Source organism: Bombus bifarius, unplaced genomic scaffold (genome assembly GCF_011952205.1).
Source record: "Bombus bifarius isolate JDL3187 unplaced genomic scaffold, Bbif_JDL3187 scf7180000008232, whole genome shotgun sequence".
NCBI classification, from domain to species: Eukaryota; Metazoa; Arthropoda; class Insecta; order Hymenoptera; family Apidae; genus Bombus; species Bombus bifarius.
Window position 1 is genome coordinate 717319 of NW_022884527.1, and position 23204 is coordinate 740522.

A 23204-nucleotide genomic window follows, 5' to 3' on the forward strand; every position below is an offset into this window, starting at 1 on the left:
ATTAAAACGAAATCGTCTAAGAAAACAAAAAACGGAATCACAGAAAACCTCTGGCTATGTGACTTTGTATATAATTTATTATTATCATAATTAATGTATCAATAATCAATAATCAATGTACAATAGAGATTTCCTACGCTTGAAATGTTATCTTCCCTTCCCTCGAACGCCGTGATTCCCCTTTTTAACGCTTAAAACCTTTTTAAGGCTACCTACCTCTCTCATCTTTCTCTTTTTCTTTGAACCATGAATTTCAGTTCTTCAGGGGAAAATCACCGCGTATTGTCGGACCGTATCCTTGTGTGCATGTGTATGTGTATGTGTGTGTCTGTTTGTTGTATGTATATGCGCACACGCGCTTGCACGTATCTGTGCGTGTACGTATAGAGAGAGAGAGAGAGAGAGAGAGAGAGAGCTAACAAGTACGGTATGTTGATAAACGATCGAAAAAAGGTACAAATTACAAATTGGAGGAGCGCCGACACGACGGACACGCGTTATCTTTCTTGATATATAAGTAACCTTCGCTTTCCCTCCTTCATCATCTTTTAAATCGATCGTTCGTTTGACCCGCTTCTCGAAAGCTACGATTATTCTTAAGTAAAAATGGGAAAGAATCGAAAATATGTGAATGTGTGAAATCGATAATTGCGTTTTTTCGGAAATTCATCGATCGTCGAAGGTACGTTTTTGTTCTACATCCTTTCTGGAATCCGCCAAGTATAACGCGTATAAAAAGTTTATAAAAAGTATCTAATTAAGTCGACTACGATAACGTTTCGTGGAAGACGAGGATTTCCGTCTATGCGAAAAAATCAAACGTACCGTTTACCCAACAAATACGATTCTAAATACGATCGTTTTAACTGCGTTTACGCAAAATTTGGCACTAATCGACAAAAAGTATTATGAATAATTATGAATATTTAAAAGAGTATCGTAATACTTCGATCGCAACACCGTAATGCGACGAGGCAGTGATAACAGAAAAGAACGAAACAAGTACATAGTCGGTAGTTTTCTTCGATCGAGCAGCCGATAAGAAGCGAATGCTCGGGTGATAGAGGGTCGAAGGAAACGGATCTAGTCTCGTTGCGATACACCGTGTGACCGTGAGGATACGTTGAACACGTAACAACATAGAAAAAAGACAGCGAGCATGAACACCTGGAAGAAGGTCACGGTTAGAGAAAAGTGGAAATGGAAAGAAGGATCGAAGAGAAAACGTAGAATCGGAGGTACAATCATACAGTGTCATACACATACGTTGCAAAACTTATGGAGAAGTATCCCGGGTGACACGAGTGTAGACGAGTGCGTTCGATGTGTCTTGGTTATGTGACGTGGGTGGCCCGATTCGTTAGGGATGTTTCCTCTGTAGGGTACTCGATATAGGTAACGGTAGGTAATACTATGAAAGATATCGTGGCAAGCGACAAAGATACAACCGTTGGTGAATCGTGACAGGGTTCGCTACGTAATGGTTCACAAGGTTCCTAAATAGTAGAAAATAGTTGACACACGTTCAACGCAAGTGTGTATGTACGTGTACGATGCTGCAAAATCAAGTACCACACTGCAACTAGAGATGTGAGTTTAATCAGTGCGTCGCGACTAAATGACGCTTTAGCAGATTCGATCGTGGGATCTTGTTGCATTTCGGGGATAGCGCATGATTAACACCGCGGCTATTACTGCAACTCACGTATTTGTAAGCTCGAATTCACGAGAACGTTCGCGAAACCGTCAAAAGCGCGTCGACGTCTCGCAAAAATTCACATCTCTGCGCACAATAACGGAGGGTAGACCAACTTGAATGACAGACTAGCGAGGTGAACTAAAGTGATAGCTACGTGGCAAGAGATCTCGGTGCATTTTACGGGAACTAAAAGCTAGATCGACCGAGGGATGGATGTCAGAAGGGTTGCAGCTACGCAAAACTCGTTAAATCTTAAGAAAAGAGGAGAAAAAGAAAGAAGACCAAAGGATGATCGAAATAAACTGTACACGCTCGAACTTACATCGGCAAGTTCTATGCAACTGTATAAAGCGTAGGTTTTCTTTGGGAAACTCTATGAAACATCGCGAAACGGTTAAGTGAACAGATGAACTTTGAACGGTTAAGCTACAAATCGAAAGAACCGCCCAGCGATACTCGGACACCGATATTTTGAGACAAATCGATCAGCTATCGTTCTACCTTCTAAAGGTGCAGTGCATACGTGAATGATATTGCGGATAGTGAATGAACAACACGCAAGAGAGGAGTAGAAGGTGCGCCGATGTGAGACGAAGAACAGAATGAGCGCTATAACGGAGAGTAACGGAACGAGGTTATAGAGGTGACTAGCAATAAGCGAGAGAGCAAAATCGGCCGAGACGACGCGACGGCAGCTAACGGATCTGTGCCAAGAGAAACGCGGTTTTTGCATCCGAGCTTTCCAAGTAAGAACGGCGGTAATGTTCTTGGCAAATTTATGCTCGGTAACTCGGTGGCGTTAGGTTTCTCCGTGGCAGCCACACGATCTATCGATCCGTGTTTAAATCGTGCCACAGCTCGAGACCCGATGAACACGCGTCTCCTATCTTCTCTCTCCTTCGCCGGAACATAGCTACGTGATCGTACGAGAATCGTAAACGTGACCGTGAATGTGAACGAAGCACCGAAGATGAAAGTACGAAGACATCTTCTCCCTTTCTTTCCGATCGTCTCTCGTGACGTCGATTTTCTTTCACTCCGGTTCACTTTGTTTCTCTCTAGCGTGCTAAGGAAGCTTCCGATTTTCTCAGAGATGTAGCATGGTACTTCTTTGTTTGTTCCGCAGTGTTCTCAACGTGGGTATGCCGGTATGAATCGATTGGTGAGAGTGCGTGGCGTTGCGTGAACCATTACGTTACGAATCTGTGCCATGCGAAGTGGCACGTGCCAAGCCGGCGAGTTCACGTAGCCGTTCGCGTAGTTCCAACGATTGTATTCACCACCTGTCGAAAAGCATACGTAGAGTACATCGAAAATGCGAATGCGCTCCGTGCTCCCGCGCTACCAATTCCATACCGACGACCTATTCGTGTTGGTCGTTGTTCGGAATCCCCTGCCTTTCCATCGTCGTCATCGCCTTTTCCCCCCTCTCTATGCAACACACATATATGGCTCCGACGATCATTTCTGCATTCGATCGCGAAGAATGATACGAACGAGAATACTAAATAACGACCATCTTCCATATTTCGATTCGCAGCAAATAAACGTCGTGTCCCGTGTGTCCTGACAAATCACGAAATATCGATATAAACAATGCAAAACGTGTAAAAACAAATCAAACATTTATACTGCAACGGAAATTCGCATGACCGTACAAGTTATCTAAATATATTTTATGTCTAATACCTTGATCCCTATTGCAGGTATCACGACCTTTGCATACTAACGTCTTATGTCTATAATTAAATATAAATTCATATATATATGTATATATATTATATTATATATAATATATATATTGTATATAAACATATACACGTATTATTGATATACGCGTATATACTTACACATAACATGTATATCATTTATCGTAACGAATAGTGTTCAGTCGTTTGTTAATATTGATATAAACCGATCAACTTTGAACATCTCGTCGGGCTCGAGGTTTTCGTGGGTTGCTTGGCAAAAATCTTTTTCTCATTGATCGTGACTCGCTTGTAAAAGGGAAAAAAAGGCGTAAATACGAGCAGCGGGGCCGCGTGCTGGGAACGCATTGGCAACGGATTCTTCTTTTCATCGAAGCGCGAAAGCAAAAGCTCGTTGCGGAAACTGGCGATAAATTTGGCAGATAAATGGCAACTCGGTATCGAGTAGCTCGTCGTCTCATATTTTCTTCGACGAACGAATTTTGAAGGATCGGCTTCTAAACAGCCAAAAATCCACCGTTTCCAATCCCGTTTCCATTAACTGTCAGTCTGCACACGGATTCGAAAACTTCGAGCGCAACGATCTCGAGGCGGCACATACGCGCTGTGTAATCGAGTAACACGCACGCGTACCAAATAACTATAACCATGAGGGAGAATGAGTTCAAAAGAAGGAGTAGAAGAAAAAGGAAAACCAAGGAAACGAAATTGAAAAATGATATCTGCGATGAGAACGATGGACGAAGAGATGGTCGAGTGACAACATTGGTAAAATGGAAAGAATGAAAGGTGGTATGGCGAGGCCGATAATGACAATGGTAATGATACGATGACATAGACAAACTGAAAAACGTAGAAATACAGAAAGAGAATAGTGCTCGAAGAGACGCGTGCGTGTGTAGTAATATCGATGGCAGGACAGGATTGACGATGCACAAATGCAAGACGAGGACAAGTCAAGATTAAACCGATACAGGAACTCGTACGGATAGATCGAGGATACGACGATACTCTTCTTCTGTCTAGGATGGGATTTCGCTTGGAGGAATCGATCGGCAGGACCGTACCTTTCAACTTTCCTCGAGAATGTATAAAAGAAAAGGAAGACAGATAGACAGACAGACAGAAAGAAAGAGAGAAAGAAAGAAAGAAAGAAAAGAAAGCGCGATCCAGAATGATCGAGGAACTCGAGAAGAAAGCGACGATTCCAGGGACGGTGGATATCCGTCAAAGCGTCGACGCGTTCGCGTAAAGGTAACTAACGATGGGCACGAAAAATGATCAGTCGATATTATGCTTGAAACACTGTAGACAAAACTAATCGGGCTGGTACGATCGCTTGATCGTATCAAGCAACAAGCGAATCTAGTGCCCATCATTATGCACGCATAAGTTAATCGTCTTAATATTTCCATGCTCCCATCGAGATTGACTTACTGTTTTACTGTGATCTCTGTCCTACTGGACGATAACGTTCGTGAGTATTATAGCGCAGCCGAAGTACGGCCCTATTATAACCGCGGTGGGATCCGCGACAGATTCCGCGTCGATCGTTCAAGAGCGACGATTACGAAGATATGCCGATAGTTTTGCATGCAAAGGAACAAATTGAGAATCAATACGGTATCGCGAACTCCTCGCGACTCGTTCTCGTGCAACGTTTCCCTGGTTGTCAGCCGAATCGCTATCCTTACGTGCAGACGCTTGAGGAATGCGAAGGGAATGTTGCCGGTCGCTCGAGTATCGTTTCGCCGACAAACGCGGTGTTGCGTTCGAAAAGATTTGCTATCGCGAATCGTATATTATGTATAGCTTCGAGGAATCGCAAGCGAAAACGTAGATTCTCGACGAAAGGACGTACGCGGGCGAACATCGTTCAAAAATGCGTTTCCAGTTCGCCATCGATCTATCACGATTGAACGATTCTCGTTGACTCGTCATCGCGTTCGTAGAAAGCAACTTAAGCCTCGACATCGTGATCAGCACTCGGCATTCACTTTCTAATCTCGTATCTTTTATTATATCTTTTGATACGTAGTTACGTACTTAGTTTCTTTGTATATTTCTTCACTGCGTTCTACGATGTAGTAACTAGTAACCTTTTAATCAATTAAGTGTAGCGATAATACCGTAACAATGACTAATGGAGTGGCGATTAATGGTCACGGTGGTGATTAACGATTATTCAACGACAACGTGATTATCAACGATCGTCCATGCTTAAGATAGACTATTTTAGAGATCGCGTTGATTTCCTGTCTCGTGTCAAACGAGCTACCCCTACCCGTCTGGAAGAAACAAGGCGTGAATTGATTTCGAGACGCACCATCGACTATATATACATTCTCCCTTCTTTCGCGTTTTTAATTCGCGACAAATCACAGAACGGTTCAGACCGTTCAAGCCGGTCTGACACAAGGCTATCTAAGCTCAGCTTTTCCGCTCCGACCGCCACGCCCTTTCTCCAATATCTGCAAACTCTGTTAAACGGATGTCTCCTCTTGTCTTGTCGATCATCTATCGTCGATCGGATCAATCGAATCGTTGTGCGCGAAACAGAAAAGATATGAAGTGCTTTTGCTTCGAACATTGCCGTTTCGAAATGAAAAATTAAACGATTCTCGAATATACCTGTGCGATCTATAACTATCTACGATAACGAAAAACAAAAACGTTACGCGTAGAAAATCGGAGGGACGAATCAGACTATATGTAAAGATTGGAATGTTACGCGTGGCAGTCAGAGGGTTAACGGAATCGTATCGTTGAAACGACACACGTCTATGTATGTCTATGCACAACAAGGAAGAAAAACTCTCCGATCCGTATTTTCAGTGCAATAAATCCCTATCTAACGTTCGCTTCCTAACGAACAACCTCTTACGAATAGGTTAAATTATTGCTTTTGAACGTCTCTAAACTCCATCAGAAACCAAAATCGCAGCTAAATTCTACCGAAACATCAACATTGAAAGAAAGCAAACGAAACGAAGAAATTCGGTTTGGATGTTGTTTCTCGAGCATAGAACCTTCCGTACGATATTTCCATAACAAACATGGGACGCGACGTGCTAAGATATTTTTACATTGACGCCCTTACGCTCGACGTAAAATTACGCGTTAGTACCGCGTTAACCCGACCTGCAACGGGATAGTTATTTACTCCCGGCTTTTTCTCGTAGTCCATTATATTAATATCGATCGTTTTACAAATTTAGCCTCGACCTAACCAACTATGCGTCCCTCGTATGAACAGTATCGAGCTTCCTAACCGAGTTATCTTATTACCAACAGACTCAAAAACCATTGAGAATATCATGCTGCATTATTTTGCAGATCGTTGTCTTACGAAATTCCATAGAAATTCATATCGATACACTTTTCCGTTACTCTTGATCGTGCAAAAATTAGCGTCTGAATAGAGCATACGATAGAAAGCTTGGTATTAGTCGGAAGAACGTAAATTGAAGCCAATGGAAGTTTTTCTTTCAACCAATTCAAATTTCTTTGTCTCTCCGAGTTGAATAGTTCGGTTTGATCCTTCACGTACGACATGTTCCAAGCAATTCGACGTGACGCGACGCGGTCGATCGTTCTCCCTTTAAGGATGCAGAAAAAACATCTTCCATAAAACCCCACGACGGTAAACAACGCCGAGGCCACGCGATTCTTCGGATATCAAGGTCATCCATATTTTTAAATCCAACGTCATACTTTCATCGGCGCAGCTTTATAATTGACATCAAGGGAAATTCAACGACCTAACATGCCGTAACCATCGGATGACCTTGGCCGTTACCATTACCATTTACCATTATCGATACCTTGAAAAATCACGTGCTGAACCGTGATCGTCGTTATCGAGAAAATTAAACGGAAGACGCGTCCCGCATCTGCTCGAGTCGCGTAAATTTATTCACGATCCCGGAGTCTAGCAATATAACTGGTAGATCGGTCGTCGATCATACTCCAAGCCGTAGAGAGTTGTAACACCGTGAGACAAAACTGAGGGAAGAAAGATTGCAGATCATTCGATCTTTCGACGACAAACGTTTCGACGGTTCGTTAAACCTATCGCGATATTTCACGCGTTCCGATTTAGCCACTCGCACCGTGAATCGCAATTCCATACAATACACGCACGTACGTGTGTATCAACGAAAGTACGCGATAAACATTTTGTATAAGTACCTATGTTGAGCAACTTGTCTTTCGTCGTTAAACGAGACATAAATTAAACTACGATCAAATAATACGACCGCTTATCGAGGATTCAATTCTCGAACTAAAAGAGACAATTCCTCCGCCTTTCCCTTTTCCATTTCACCCTTCCTACCGCTTTCTTAACGATGCTATCTCACCTTCAACAATGATTGTCGTTTTCGTAAATTGGAATAGCATCGTTGTCTATTTTTCCGTGTTTCTACGATTGCGTTTTAACTCTCATTTCTCTCGAGAATCCTTTCTCTGCCGTCGGAGATCCGTCATACCTTCATAGTACATACGTTCGCGGTAACCGCGTAGCAACGACCCTAATTAATCTCGAAACGTATCTCATACGTATCACCTTTGATCGCTACCGTTTCTTATCATATATCGTATTTTCTAGACTAATTATCGTTAGTAGGTGTAGCTTCGTTCCAATCGTATTTTCGCGTCGGCTCGTTCCGTATACGTATAAATATACGATAGAATAAGTTAAGTACGATGGAGTTAAAGGTTTGTTTACGGATCAAAAAGCTCCCACGCGATAACGACGATATCGTATCAAATTAAATTGAATTTCTAAAACGTGTAACAAACGTACTAATTATCCTTATGCGCGATAGATTAAACTAGATTGTTTTTCACGATATCTTTTGATCTCCACTCTCGTTGATGTCGATTGGATCGACATCGATCTCATTTACTCCTTGTTGCCTCTTGTCGTGTATTCATCCTGGACAAATTATCCAATTCTCGTTGAAAATGTCAAAAGACGTTGCAACAAAGGAGTTAAAAGATTTGAAGTGCTAGTCGCGTCAACGTTGTTGCCGTCGATTCTCCTGCATCTCCTTGGCCTCCGAGTACTCGTCGTCATCGTCACCATCGTTATCGTCGTCATTGTCGTCGTCATCGTCATCCTCGTCATCGTCAACATCGGGCCTCGAACGTTCGGCCAATAAGGGTGGCGGAATAGTAGCCACGTCGAAGCTTGAGTCAGTACTCGAAATAATCTGACCATCCTTCACCTCGAAATCCACCACCACTCGATGACGCCTCTTTAAGTTTTCCCGTCGTCTTCGACGAACAGCTATCTGACCGTGAACAGGCGTGTGAACGGGACTGTCCATGCTCGAAGACGTATCACCCTCGCTCTGGGGACTTTTGCTGGACGAATAAGGCATCGTTTTCGTCCGAATCTGCGTCCTGATCTGCATCGGAGGACTAGAGGTGGTCGACTCGCCGCTCAGACTCGTTGTCGAATAATACGGAGTCGACTTCGCTCTGATGGGAACGAGTACGGGTCGCTCGGTCGATCTAGTTTCATGATACCTGCCAGTTTCCATGGGTTCGGAGAAACCTCGTTCGAATTTGGGAGTTGACCTGCTGCGGACCTTTTCCTTCTGGATGACGGTCTCCTCTCTTTCCTCTTCGAACGACCAATCGTCGTCCGCCGGTCTGGAACCGAGCGCCAAATCTGCGTATTTTTCGTGCATATCCTCGGCGTTGTCCCCTCGACCAACTTCCATTCGGATTTGATCGCCGCCCGAATATTTCATAGCGGGAACGTTGTCATACAAACGATCGTCTCCCATCTGTTGCCTCCCTGACGCAACCTCCTGGTCGTCGAGCTCTTCCTCCTCTTCGAGGATCGGAAGCGGCGCATCACCATCGTCCGACATTAGTCGAAACTCGTCGTCGATAGTCTCGTCGAACTCGTTCTGAAGAGTTATTCGAGGTGGCGAGATATACGTCGATCGTACGGAACCTTGCCGTTCGTCGTCGCCGTGACGCGACACCAGTCGATGATCATCGAATTGATTATCGATGAATCTTTTCGCTTCGTTCGACTGCTCGTTCCTGATCGTTCGACCGATCGATGATGATCGTTCGCCGTCCAACGGAAGGCCCATCGCCAGATGCTCGTCGAACGGCGAACGTCGATCCATGTTCCCAGATACGGAAACGGAAACGGATACGGATACGGAATGAGACGGTGTTAGTGGAGGCGTAGTCGGCGGTGGCGGCAACAGTGGCGAGGATGGACCAATAAGCGGAGGACCATCGGCCGTTCTGCACTTGGAATTCGGCCTCATGCTAGTCACGCTTTTATCGGATGTAGTTGTGTCGCTTTGACTTTTCTCGACCGGCGTCGATGAGGAGTAGTGCTGCTGAGGAATGACGGTCGTGCTACCCGACCAGTCCGAGATCGAGGCTCCGAGTTCCGCCAGAGAGTTGTCGTCGGATTTGGTACCAGAATATTGGCAAAATTGACGCACGGTGTTATTCGAACTCGACCACTCCGACATCGACAATCCCATCGAGGTGTCTTCGCTGTGCGAAGAACCCGTCACGTGAGAGTTCGACTTTGGTTTAACGGCTATCTTTACAGTACCGTCAACGGTGGTTGCAGAGGTCGAGCTGTGACCGTCCTCGAAAAACGTGGAATGCAAATCGTCGTGCAGTGTTCGATTCTCATCGCTAGAATCGCTGTCGTGTTCCACTTGACCCGGTGTTTCGGTGCTGTCGGTTACCGTTACCTTGACCGCCTCCTCAGGCTTGATCTCCATATAAAAGGTTTCGACGTGGCTGACTACAGGAGGATCGAACACAGGCGAACTAGGCGGAGATGGCCAATCCTCCGAGCTTTGTTCCTGCAGCTTCGGCTTCCCACCCGATTTCGGCGATTTCGCCTCCTCCTCTTGCTCGCTTACCACGTCTATAGGAATATCAGGCAATTCGGACGATGTGCGCCGATCATCGGAAATCGAGGGAAGAGGCGTACCGGATGGTGGATCAGAAGACAGAGAAAGTTGATGGTCGCTCGATATCAGTGACTCGTCGTCCAAACTGGGTGACCTTGAACTAGGCTTGAACGAGTCCTCCAAATCGCTTTTATCCTGTTCCGATGTAGTGGATCTCTCGGAAATCCTAGATAACGTACGTGTGAGCGCAAACGTGCCACAACTGGTTAGAATATCCGGACCTATCGGATAAATGAAACTGCCAGGAAAATCGGCAAGATCCTCTTGAAAACTGTCCTCATTCTGTCCGTTGCTATCCTCGGACTGAGACTGAACGGCATTGTTCTCGTCTTGACCTGTCCAACCCTCGTCGTTGCTCGAACTTCCAGAGCTTTCCAGGGGAAAGGACTTCCAAGTCGAATTCAAATCGTGTCTAAGTCCCGATTGGGAGCCGCTACTGTTCTCCTCCTCCAAGGAACCAGGCCCACGCGTGTCTTTCATCATTGCGACGATTTCCCGGCGATCCACTATCGGCTGGATCTGGCCAATACCCAGCGGTCGAGCTATAGAGCAGGAGCTGGATTCCGGGTCTTCGCGGTCCGGCGTCCACGTACTGGTTTCCTCGCTTCTCGAACGTTCGCTACTCAACCTAAGCTTCTTGTCGATCGTCAAACGATTCGCACTCGGAACATCCTCAGGTAACTCTTTCATCATTTCTTCGACGGTCTCCTCGTCTTTTGGCAGTTCCTCGGCTAGTTCACCGTCCTCGTCCTCTCTTCTCATTTCTAAATACTCAGGCGTCAACTCTACTTCCACTAGGGTCTTCTCGTCCATTTTGTCGACTCCATAATCCGGTGAGCTCAATTCGCTGTCGATACCTCTCATGTGAACCTGGGTATCTAAAGCGTCGAGCGTATCTTCGCTCGTATCCGCGGAATCCAACGGCCGATTCTCATCGCCTTCCTGCTCTTGCGCTTCCCGCTCGTCTTCGCTATGGACAATCTCCTCCTCGTCCTCCTCTGCATCATCTTCCTCGGCATCACCACCGATGTCATCGTCGGAACACTCCTCGATAGAGATCTGAATCGGCGACTTTACCATGTCTTGTCCGTCGTCGAAGTCGATCGTTGTCGTCGATCTGAGAAAGGCGGTCGGTCCAGCGTCTTCTCGCGTAACGGTTACGGTAGTCACCGTTACGTCGGGAAGATCGTCCCTCTCCGTCGCTTTCTTCGAATCCTTGGCGAGCTTGATTGCCTGCCGCCTTTCTTCGTCCTCGATTTCGATTGACACTGTCGTGGAAATCTCGGCCTCGGCAATTTTTCCAGTAGATTCGTCGACGATCATCGAACGTTCGTACAGTTTCTCCTTCGTCAGCGACACAGCTTCGGTCGCTGTTTGGTCGCATGGTCGCAGAACAGAACCCTCGATGGTTTTTGAGACGCTGAGTAGATCGATTTTTTCCGCTCTAACAGCTTTATCGAACGCGACCACTTCCTGTTCGGTGCCAGACTCCACGGAACTCTGATCGATAAATTTCGTTTTCTCGTCCACCTTAACCGATTCCAACATCGTCTTTTGATCTTTACCGTTCGAGTCTAATCGCAGCACGTCTCTCTCGTATGGAATTAAATCCGCGCTTGGTATGATCTCGTTGCTTTCTGTCAACGGCGATTCGAGATATTGCGCAGAAGTTTCAGTAACAGACAGGGAATCGGTAAAGATCTCTGGTATGGTGGTGTGGTCGGTACTGTCGGACCTGTGGTTGGGCGATGCCTCGATCTGAATGGATTGCGGTTTCATTGGCGGGCCAGTGGTGGAGACGGCACCGCTGCCATATGGAACAACCGCCTCTGTCGGCACGTCCTCGTCAGCCTTTTCCTCGTCAGGATTCTCCGACACGTCGACGGTGTCGTCCTTGCTGGAAAACGCGGTCGCCGGTGGAAGTTTGTGCACCGCTATCACCGGAGCGTCCAACGACTTGGCTCGCCTTTGAGAGGTCGGAGACTGCGTTGCGCCCTGCCTTTGCAATGCACCGATTCCGCTTCCCTCCGATAGACCGAGACGCGCACGGGCAAATAGAACGGGCGTTTGTCCCAGCTTTCGCAATATTACCGGCGATTGCGTCAAATCCTGTGGATACGAGCTCTTTTTCTCCGTGACGCGATCTTCTACAGGTCTGGACGCGTCCATAGTCTCGCGCTCTCGTGCGTCGAAATCGGTATCGGCCCTCGGCTCCTCGATATCGGTTTCCGCTTTCAAATCGATTTTCGCACGCAACGCTCTAGATTCCTGCTGCAACTTCGACACCACTATTTCTTTCATCGATGTAGGCGATTTCAATTCCGTCGATTTAGTCTCGGACTTGGTGCCACTTTTCGACCGTTCAACGATCGTTCTCTTTGGCGATATCTTCTCCGCGGAATCCTTTCTTTCGGCGCTGCTACTCAGACTCTTTGAAATACCTAACGACTTTGGTCTCGTTTTTTCGGATTTCACGCCGGATGCCGCGGTAACTTTGATCAAATCGTCGTCGACCGAGGCGGATTTCGCTCGAGTACCACCTTTGCTCTCCTCCTTCTCCTCCTTTGACGCGGAATATGCCTTCTCGGGCAACCGAGTAATAGACTTGGATCTACCTTTCTGAACGATGCTCACCTCTGGTGCCACGTCGGTCGAGTCGATTATGATGATTTCCTGAGGCATCTCTCCCAACTTCAATTTGGACTTGTCGATCTTCGAGCTGGGCGTGGTTACGCGGGACTCCTTCGAGGTCGCTTTCTTCAAAGGAGGCTTGTCTCCCTCGAGCGACTTGGATTGTTTCTTGAAATCCTTCTTTGGCTCTGGTTTCGCTCTCTTCGCCCTTTTCGGCGACACATCCGGAACAAAGTGTTTGTTCTCGACTTCCGGCGAGAGCAAAGTATCGATCGGTGCTTTCTCTTCGGCTAGCGATAACGATTTCGAGCGCAGAGGTTCGCCGTGTGGCCTCGACATGAAAGGAACGAATTCAGGAACTTTAAGGCTGTCCAGTTCTAACGCGGGCTTCACAGGCACTTCGTCCAAAGGCAGATCTGCGACAGGTTCCACGAAATCGTCGAATCCGGTATCGATGATCTTCGGTTTAGCGATTCTAGCTTCGGAAAACTTTGACTCTATCTTCTCCAAGATGCGTTTCGTTTTCTCCGGTATGCTCGGTTTCTCCAATGTCTTTGGTTTTTCCGGAACTTTCGGTTTCTCCGAGATTACATCAACGGTAGTAGCCGAAGGTAAAGATTCCTTCTCTTCCCTCTTCACCTTCTCCTTGTCTTTTTGTTCTAATTGCACATCCATTACTTGCTCCAACTTCTTTTCCTGCGACTGCGGTTCCAACTGTTCAGTTTGTTTCTCATCTTTAATTTGCTTGCCATCTACGTCAACGATTTCGCCTTCGAACGTTTTTCGGGAGGAGTCGTCTATGGGCGAAACTTTTTCTACCTTATCGGAGCCGAATCTTTCGTCTTCTATCCCGGTCGCAACCGGTTTAGGAATTTCCGGCAATGGTATTTTTTCTATACTGTCTTGCTTCTCCAAGCTATCATCCGGCGTTTTCAGACTGTCCTTTTCCATTTCGGACTTGGCCTTACGCTCGAGTTTCATCTTCATTTCCATTCCAACCACGTCGGCAAAATTCAAAGGCTTCACCTTCGAATCGAGCGACCGTTGCGCGCTTGCGAAGCTCTTGGATGACTCCGAGGGTGATGTCCTCCTTTTTTGTATCACAGAAACTATTGTTACATTAGGATCTGTGGGAGACATCTTGGGCGAGCGTTTCTCGATCGACGATAATATGGTGACATTCGGTTCGATCGGTGATAATTTCGATGTTTTCTTGTCGAGACTGGACGATTTAATACCCGTTCGATCCTCGATCACGATTTCCGTTCGGTTTTTATCGAACGACGCGGATCTGAACGGCTGTTTATCGGGTGACGGAGCCTTCGAACCTGCCTTGGATGGACTTCTATTCGTTGGAGAGAAACTGCAAACTACGTTTTTCGCGTCGGTAGGTGATAACTTCGACGTAGGACTCAAGATACTTTTCGGTTTATCGGACGGGCTTGAGAGTATCGATTTAGGTCGCATGGGCGTGATCGAAACGCTCTTTGGCTTGTCAGGCGAGAGCTTGCTACTAGGCTTGTCTATCGAGGACAGCTTAGACAGATCGAAACAAGAAATGTCCGTGATCATTTTCAAAGGCAACTTGGGAAGATCTCGAACGGCACCGGCCTTTTTCGAAATGGTTTTGCCGCTATCCGACTCGGACTTCTCGTCAGATGCGGTACCATTCATGACGTGTCGTTTGTGCAACATGTAAGGTATTTCGATGTTCGCCTTTTGCATAGCCGCACTGTCCGAGAACGGATCTTCGTCTCCCGAATCAGCTGGCGTTAAGTCGATGGATTTCTGATGCATCAGTATGTGCCGTTTACTGTTCGAGCCTAACCTCTGCCGTGCCGGATTCGGATCGCTCTTGGTACGTTCGACCGGTGTATGACCCGGTATCGTGTCGTCGAAACCCAGCACCACACCTCCCACGATCTTCGGTTCGTACTCCGTAAACATGGTCTTCGATTTAAAATTTTCCATTTCCATCGGCACACCGATCACCGTGTCCGTCCTCGACTCTATCGAGAGCCTCGCTTGTCGTTCTCGCTCGCGCTTCTCCTCGTCCTTTCGCGCTTTCTCCAAGCTTCTCCAGTCGTCCCTTTCACGCGGTTTCTCCTCGGACTTGCCCCTTTCTGTTCGTCCCTTACTTTTCCTCGATTCCTTGTACTCGATCCTCTCTATGCTGTTTCTCCTCCAATCGTAGACCTGTTCGATGCACTCGAAACTTCTTCCTCCTCCTCCCCCTCCCCCTCCTCCTGCTCTCGAGTCAAACCTATCCAATTGCTTTCGCTCGCGCGAATCTAGTCGATCTGGGTGCCTTCGTTCGCGCGAATCCAACTTTTCGAAGCTCTTTCGCTCCGCTTTTCTATCGTATCCTTTGTCTTTCGAAACGTTGTTGCACCTCTCCAAAGACTTCAATCTTTCGATCGTAACGGGATCGAAATCAAATGTCGGCTTCTCCTGCGAGTCCAATCTCTCGACGCTTTTTCCACGATGTTCCCTGCCAGCACTGAGTCGTTCGAGCGGGCTTTTGTTTCCAGAATCAAAACGTTCCAACGTATGCCTCTGGTTGTAATCGACCGTATTACTTCGACTTCCCGGACTTCTCCTCTTCTCCTTTGAATCTAACCGTTCCACGCTTCTCTCTCGACGTTCCCTCGATTCCGAATACCGATGACCCGTCTTTTCTTTCGGACTTCTGTTTAGATACTCCGTGCTACCTCGAAGTTCCTGACAATCTAATCGCTCGACGCTCTTCCCGCGTAACGCGTAAGGATCACCATGACGGAAGGACTTCTCCTTCGAATCCAACCGTTCGTAACTTCTCTCTCGAACGTCCAGCCTCTCGATGCTTCTTCGTAATTCTCTTGCGTCTATTCGATCAACGCTACGACGACCGTGCATGTCCGATTTTCGATCTCGCGAATCCAATCGCTCGACCGATCGACGTTCTCTCAACTCGCTTCTTTCTGCCTTCTTACTCGAATACTCCCTGGAATAATCCCTTTCGACACGTTTTTTCTCTTCTCGGTCCACGCTTCTCCTCTCTTTGTCTTGCAACTTTGTCAACGTTTTCTCGAGCTTCGTCTCGCTTTCGCGATTCGATTTTCGATCCCTACCACCACTGTCACCACCACCACCACCGCTACTAACACTACCTGCACCAGCACCTTTGTAACCCCGACCTAAACTACCCGTTTCTACGTATGCGCGTGATATATGGTCTTCCAAACTGGCAATACTGCGTGCTCTGACTGTCCTAGCTCTTTGATCTATGATCGTTCTATTGGTCGAATCTACTGGACTCAAATCATCATCTATCCGAGATTTTGGACGCATAATACCCTCATCCCGTAAAATCTCCGAATCTACGTGAGTGATCTTATACTTTGGCTTCAAGTTTTTCAACTCGTTCAACACAGACATTTTTTGTTTTTGCACTTGCAACACGACAGGATCTTTTCTCCCAGAGTCCTGATGCGGAAGAGAATGTTTAGATTGTTGTTGTTGCTGTTGTTGCTCTATCGAATTAGCGTGTCGTGTCTCGAATTTTCGTTCGATTTGAGTGCTAGATCGTTGTATTCGAGACTCAACGGTGATATAGTCACTGTCTGGTTTCGCGGTCACGGCTGAGTACCGATCGATAGACTTTGTTCTAGCGTTCTTGAGGTCCGCGAGCACAGATTTGAATTGTTGTCTATCCGTGGATTTGATCGATCGGTGTTTCACGAAGGAATCGGTCTCGGAATCCATTTGGAACATCTCGTGCTCGATTCCTTCGTCGCTCCTATCGGACATTGGCTCGTTCTCGTCGTCGTCGTCCCGCGGACTCGAATACGATTCCGGATATTCAAATTCGTGCTCGCGTTCCAAAAGTTCGTAGGAATCGTGCGAAAGATCGTCGTGAGAGAGATCACCCGCAGGACCAGATTCCTCGTGGCCAGATTCAGTGGAGAGCGACGAAGTTCCCGGGTAGGAGCTACTATAGACACGCTCGGGTACCGAGTCGTGATCGAGAGAGGGTAACTTCGAGCTAGCCGCGCTGTACGATCGATTACTTTCATCGTACCGCGTCACGGGATTGTCTAGCTCTCCCTGGGAGGGCAAACGGAAAGGTTCCAATATAGGATCATCGGAAGGTTTGTCGTCCTTCGATCGCGCTTTCCCTGAATCCTCGAAGCTAGAAGCGTACAACTCGCGGCAACTGGCCGATCGCTGCCAGGGATGTCTAGGCATAGGTCGCGGTGGGGGAAATTCAGGAGGACTGCTGTTAGAGGGGCTGATACGACCTGCTGATGAAATCCGTTGCTGGCTGGCAGCAAGCATCTGCCGCGGTACTGGGACCTGGCTGGGAGTGGCCGGGGAATGGACGTCGATGGAGGTAAGTGTCCGAAACGACGTAGCTGTGTCTTCGCGACGGTGAATCGTCCCTCCCATCGAGACACTCGTCACAGTCGTCGGAGAATCCAGTGTCATCGAGCCGCATGATAGAGACAGAGCTGGGGTTTCCAGGGCTGAAATTATTCCCTTCTTTAGCTTTTACATTTTCGGTATTGTACACCTACCCCCGCTCGCGAACCCTGTTTCCTTGCGTTCCTTCTCCCTCCATAATTCCCACTATTTTCCCTCTGCCCACCCTTCTGTTATCTCATTTTTTCTTGTTTTCCCGTTCGATTTGCCTTTTGCAATTCCGAAGGATCTTTGAACTCATCGGCTTTCGCTCGATTGCTCCAAGACCTTCTTCCCGGCGAATCGATACATTCGATATTCTTACGAGTATACCTTCCCTTATAGCCTTTTTCCGCGTTTGCATTCTCTTGACGGAACAACGTAAACAAGCCTCAGATAATAAACTCCAGATAATCATTTTTAAAAGCGTTCTATTTGCAATACGCTAACTTTACTACTCTCTACTTTTACGATACTTTATGTACGATACTTCAACAGAACTTATGTCAAAAATAAAATAATGCTAGGGGACGAACGAAGAATAAACGGTAACACAGTAAATGAAAACGAAAGGAAAAACGAGAAGACGATCGAGAGAAACTGATCTTTTAAAAAGAAAAGAAAAAACAAAAGAAACGAAACAGAGGCAAAGAGCGGGGGTATGAAAAAGAAAGCGTTTCTCGTGGAGGTTGGTGTCGGTCATGGTACATACCAGGATCGCCGAGGGGCAGGAGGGGGTGGGCAGAGATGCTGGAGCTGCCCATAAGGGAGCTGCTTGGAGTGGCCCCACGATAGCCTCCCCCCTCCAAGCCCTGCAATGCCCTACCACCGCTAGTCTGCCGGAACGAATTGGACCTGCGAGCAAGAGAGAGTCAAGTTCAGCATCAGACTTAGGCTACCAAATGCCAAGCCTGTCCAGAACTAACTAATATTTTTCGCATTTTTTTTTTCCACCTTCCTATCATCTCTTGTAAAATAGTAGCTTTCTCGTTACGCTTACTCGGTTAACCATTATCGTTTCAAGGGTCTCCTTTCCTTCTTAAATCTCTTTGTCTCTCTCTCTCATAAACGTTCCTTTAATACATATGTATTTGTATGGAAGAAAAAGTTGCGTGTCACTCGCGTTCGCGATGTTTACTACCCTTATATCGCAACCAATATCACGATCGCGGTAAAACAACAATATTCAAATAATCAAGTATGCCCTCAAAACGATAAAATAGTACATTAAGTTAAACAGAAAATATACGAATCAAATAATGGTAATAATAGCAATGTTAACAAGCAATCGTATGAAAACTATCCTTTATACACAAGATACCATATCATCGTTAAAAATCCCCTCCATTATCACCTAAACATTTGCTCTCATTGCATTTAATAATTTTCCTACATCCTGTGCTTACAGTTTTACATTCAAAATTCAATGATTTTGTAAACTAGTTATATTTTTGCACGCAAACTATTGTTAATGCTACGCGTAAAGGATCTGCGCACGAGTACTCGTTATCTTCGCATGCTCAATTATCGCACACACGGAGATATTCGATAAAAATGTGCACACAAACGGCGATGAATCTATCGGTGAAACACGATGCTTTTCGCTCTAATAGCGCATTATTTAGTAATGTTATCTGACTGTACATCGATATTGCGTGATAAAAAATTATGTATACCTGTTAACTGTATGTACAAGGATGAAATTATTATAAAGGAAGTACGTAATCTCTATGCTCTATTGTAGAGTAGGCTACTACGATGGAGAAATATCTGATTGGTAAAGATTCGATCGGGACAGTGAAGTATGGTAACTTTGCAGTGTGTATCATTAGGTGTTACAACGACGAGAATTAGTGACCACACTATCAAAAATAGGGTACATTGATCATTCGGGTTATCGTGCCTGATGGTGAGCCTGACTCCCCGCCACCCCTGTCCGAACAGGCAACACTGACACACGAAAGTACAAAACGAATAGAGTAAACACTTCGTTCTACTTAAAATTGGAACAACGATAGACATGATAAATACCAATTAATGTCCCGGCAAAAGCAAGACCGTGCCACCTCCCGTCTTACCCACGCAAGATTAGTGCGCTCGTTAATTAAAATATATCTCAATGGTATAAAACCAGCATTAAAAGGGGACAGTACATAACGATACGCATGCACTAGCTACACATTACTAGTGTATCCAAGAATTGATTCAATCATAGAACGACATTTCGCGGTGCTAATCCAACTTACCTTTGAAACGTTTGCCTCTTCACGTAATTGTCCCGAACAAATTCCACGATTTGCTTCTGAGTTTTCCCGCTGTACCTAATAACGCAATATCAAGAAATTTCATTAAATCGGCTTACATACCTTATACGTTTTATACGCATAACATAATATGGAATGTTTTTAGCGCAAACGCGCATACCTAAATGACGAGCCACGACTGAGAACTCGTGTTTTTTGTCGTACTACTCGTTTGACCACCGAACAACGGAAAAATCCATGATTCTCTACGCATTTTTTCCAAAAATTTTTACATTCGTTGCGTCCTTCGAAAAAGAATTCCACAGTATCTTTGTAATAACCCTACAAACGTTGCGCGAAATAGTTAATTTTCAAACCCAGTTCTTCAAGGATTCGTTTCGACATTATTTGAACGGAACATAATACACTTACGTAACCCTCTGGATGAAGTTTAATTAAAAATCGTTTCCTTTTAAAGCTGATTTTCCTGATTTTAGCCCAACTGAATGTATTTATTTTGGTGAAATTTTGAAAGACTACTATCCCCATATGTGCCACAGCCAGATTCAACGGTACACCCTCGTGATCCTTCGATAACAAATGAAATGCAACAACGATTATATACTCAAGCATAGCATAAGTCATATCTTGCGATACTTACTTTAGCTGGATGCATTTTCATCCCATACAATTCACAGCGACGCGCTGTTTCCAGCAGATTGAGATCTGCTTCTGCCGGTGATTGGCCTCTGTTTACAAAACGTAACATTTTCAGGACATTGAAACTTTATACATATTTGAACAAAGTTAATTATCTTACGCGTGTTTTTTATGATTTTCCATAATGCGACGCTCTAGTTCTTGATCTTGATGAGGCACAAATTTATAAGTTGACAAATACGTATGATCTGGATAATCCTCTATCACATAATCTCCACACTCGGCTAAAATAATTAATCATTTGTCGTAAAACTATTCTACTTTTTAATTCGTTTTCATTTATATAATTTTAAAATGAATTATTATTACCCTGCACAATATAACTCGCCATCAAAGCTGCCGTATTATCATTGCATTGTAATAGACCTTGGGCTAAATCCCGTTTAATTTGAAGACAAAATAGATATCTTGTAAACTCTTCTTCTAATTGTGCTGGATCAGGTGTATAAAATTTAACGCAAAATCTTAATATGGGATCTATTAGTGATAGTCCAACTTGTCTACAAACCGGCTTCTCTAAATCTAACCAATACTGCAAATAAATACTGTTGGTAAATATCAAAATTGTATATACAAATTATTCAACAACACATATTTATTAGCTTCTTACTTTCGTTCCATTAGGTTCCTGGTACTCCAAACCAAAATAATCAGCTTCCAAAAGATGTAGCTGTTTGCAAACTTGATCAAATAACACTCTGCCTAAAGCTTTTGCCTAAAATTTAAATAAACTTAAAATAGTACAAGCCTAATTACTTTGATCGTAAAAAATTTCCAATGTCAGATATTTCAAAATAAAGTTATCACACTTTAAATTACCCTCCAAGACAACTGAAAATATGCTTTAGATGCACCATATATATTTTATGAATAATCAATACATCAATACATTTACTCCATGCAATATAGTATCACCAATTATCTGCTCCAATTATTCATTTAGAAGTATTACATGCGTAGATAGCATAAAATAAATGATTTTTTGTTATCAAATAAATACAATGACAAACAATAATTTATAAAAATATTTAAAAATAGAAAACATTGTTATAGTTCTATAAATAAAAAATACATCAAACTAAAAAAGAACTCCTTTCTATTCTTAGACATTATGGCATATATCTCATACAGTGATTTTATATTAAATTAGTTTAGTAATTACATTAAAATACTGATTAGTTGAACATGTGACTAAAGATATATAATTGACTTACTTCTCATTATAAAATCAATCTAATACAATTTTTAATATTTATTTCATATACGTTAATATTTAAAGATATTTTGCATCAATTATAGAAGCAGTTATGATATATTTGGCTCAGTGTAAACTTGAAATGAAAGCATGTCACTTTTAATATTTTGTGTCTTACATTTGTAACTACCTCGCCAATGAACAGAACCATTTCATGAAACTATTATAAAAATTACCTGAACTTGAAACATTGTAATCGTATCATCCAACATCTGCACACGAACAGCAAGCATTTTACCAGCTTTTCTAGGTGTTGTAGGAGGGGTTCTACTACCTCCATCCACACCTGCTGGAGTCGAATGACTATGAGGCATCTTAGATCCTCCACTGCCTTTCATGCTTATGCTTTCTATATCATTCATTTTCAGTCATCTACTGTAAACTGTAGAATGACCATCTATAATTTATTTCCTTATGGAAAATTTGATTTATAATTCACTATTACATTGTCATCTGTAACAAGACATTAAATATATTTACTTAAACAGAAGTATATTTACTTACTGTTTCTAGCAAAAAACAGATTGAGTTAAATATAATATATCTTTCGAGTAAATATTACATTAACATTGACAACATGCAGTACAGATGATTAAGCAAGAAACATTTCCACGAAAAAGATACACGAAGTTTTTCTCTATCCTCTCGATCTCAAAGTAATCCTGTATCTACGCAGTATCGTGAAATCTTATACAGATTACATCGGATCGTCTAAAATTTTTGAGAAAGTGCGAAAGATGTAACGATATGAAAACGAGAAAAGTGTACCCACAAATATCAAAAGTCAAATATTATGATTTATACAAAAAGCGATCGGTCGATCCTACTTATGCTGTATAATTTCAAAAAAATTACTAACGTTTGTTTACATAACTTACAAAGATGATGTGTGCTAAATGTAAGTGTTATTGACTTATTATTCAACAATCCACTCTAGAAGTATCTCACCGAGAAGTTACGATGTTACGATGTTACGTCAAGACTATGATTATACCGATTATACTACTAATCGAACAGTGCTAATGGAATACGTTAAGAGATTGGCTGTAGTTAAAAGGGTTGAAAGTGTTGATTTGTCGATCAATTAATGATCTTAACATTCAAATAGATACCGATATTCTGAACTATAGTTTTGTCGACCGTACTCCGCTATTAAATTTCTTCTATGAGACATGAATTTCCAATTGAAATAAATAGATAAATCAATTTAAATTGTCTTAAGAAATCAGAAATAAAAGATCCATAGTGATGCATCTTAAATATACGAGAAGTGATACGAAGAGAAAAGGCGGGGCCTAGGATCTTTAAAGGGAAAGAATCAATCAAACTACATTATGAAGAAACAGAAAATGTTGGATTCTCTCATACATACGTCTGCCGGCTTAATAAGACCCGTGGCAGCACGCCCCAATATACAGCAACGCTGAGTTCATTGATCACTAAACACTCATGCACCGGCACTCCCGTTGTATGTAGAATCGTCTTCGCGATACTCCTAATATTAACAGAGAGGAAATGAGAGTGCTCACGCTTATGCTG

General features: G+C 44.1%; 2 protein-coding genes across 6 annotated transcripts; both read right to left on the reverse strand.

The window, feature by feature from the left end:
• Nucleotides 1-59: 59 nt before the first annotated feature.
• Nucleotides 60-23192, reverse strand: LOC117211313 (FERM, ARHGEF and pleckstrin domain-containing protein 1). 5 transcript variants are annotated; one of them, XR_004488246.1, is made up of 13 exons: nt 23038-23192; nt 21842-22118; nt 21021-21125; nt 20720-20942; nt 20511-20634; nt 20352-20439; nt 20123-20278; nt 19872-20032; nt 19694-19768; nt 18160-18302; nt 17288-17512; nt 3056-3265; nt 2843-2982 (listed from the first exon to the last, which is right to left on the reverse strand). XR_004488246.1 is itself a non-coding variant. In XM_033455041.1 (12 exons), exons 2-12 carry the CDS (start codon nt 22025-22027, stop codon nt 2831-2833), a joined length of 1638 nt encoding a protein of 545 aa, XP_033310932.1. In that variant the 5' UTR covers nt 22028-22118; nt 23038-23192; the 3' UTR covers nt 60-2830. The 5 variants fall into 5 exon arrangements, 4 of the variants coding, with proteins under 4 accessions (XP_033310932.1, XP_033310933.1, XP_033310934.1 ...); XM_033455041.1 differs by lacking the exon at nt 3056-3265 and having other exon boundaries at nt 60-2982; XM_033455042.1 differs by having other exon boundaries at nt 2840-3265.
• On the reverse strand, nt 5427-17281 carry LOC117211309. The gene has a single exon (XM_033455028.1). The coding sequence runs from the start codon at nt 17232-17234 to the stop codon at nt 8430-8432; it is 8805 nt and encodes a 2934-aa protein (XP_033310919.1). The 5' UTR covers nt 17235-17281; the 3' UTR covers nt 5427-8429.
• Nucleotides 23193-23204: the final 12 nt, after the last annotated feature.

Bases quoted from the DNA above. Each gene is read 5' to 3' on its own strand.
- LOC117211309 (XM_033455028.1), bottom strand. From the start codon at position 17,234: ATGCCTAGACATCCCTGGCAGCGATCGGCCAGTTGCCGCGAGTTGTAC.
- LOC117211313 (XM_033455041.1), bottom strand. From the start codon at position 22,027: ATGAATGATATAGAAAGCATAAGCATGAAAGGCAGTGGAGGATCTAAG. The intron at 20,943-21,020 runs GTAAGAAGCTAA...ATTTATTTGCAG, and splicing joins AGGAACCTAATGGAACGAAA to TATTGGTTAGATTTAGAGAA. The intron at 18,303-19,693 runs GTAAGTTGGATT...TCTTGCTCGCAG, and splicing joins AAGAGGCAAACGTTTCAAAG to GTCCAATTCGTTCCGGCAGA.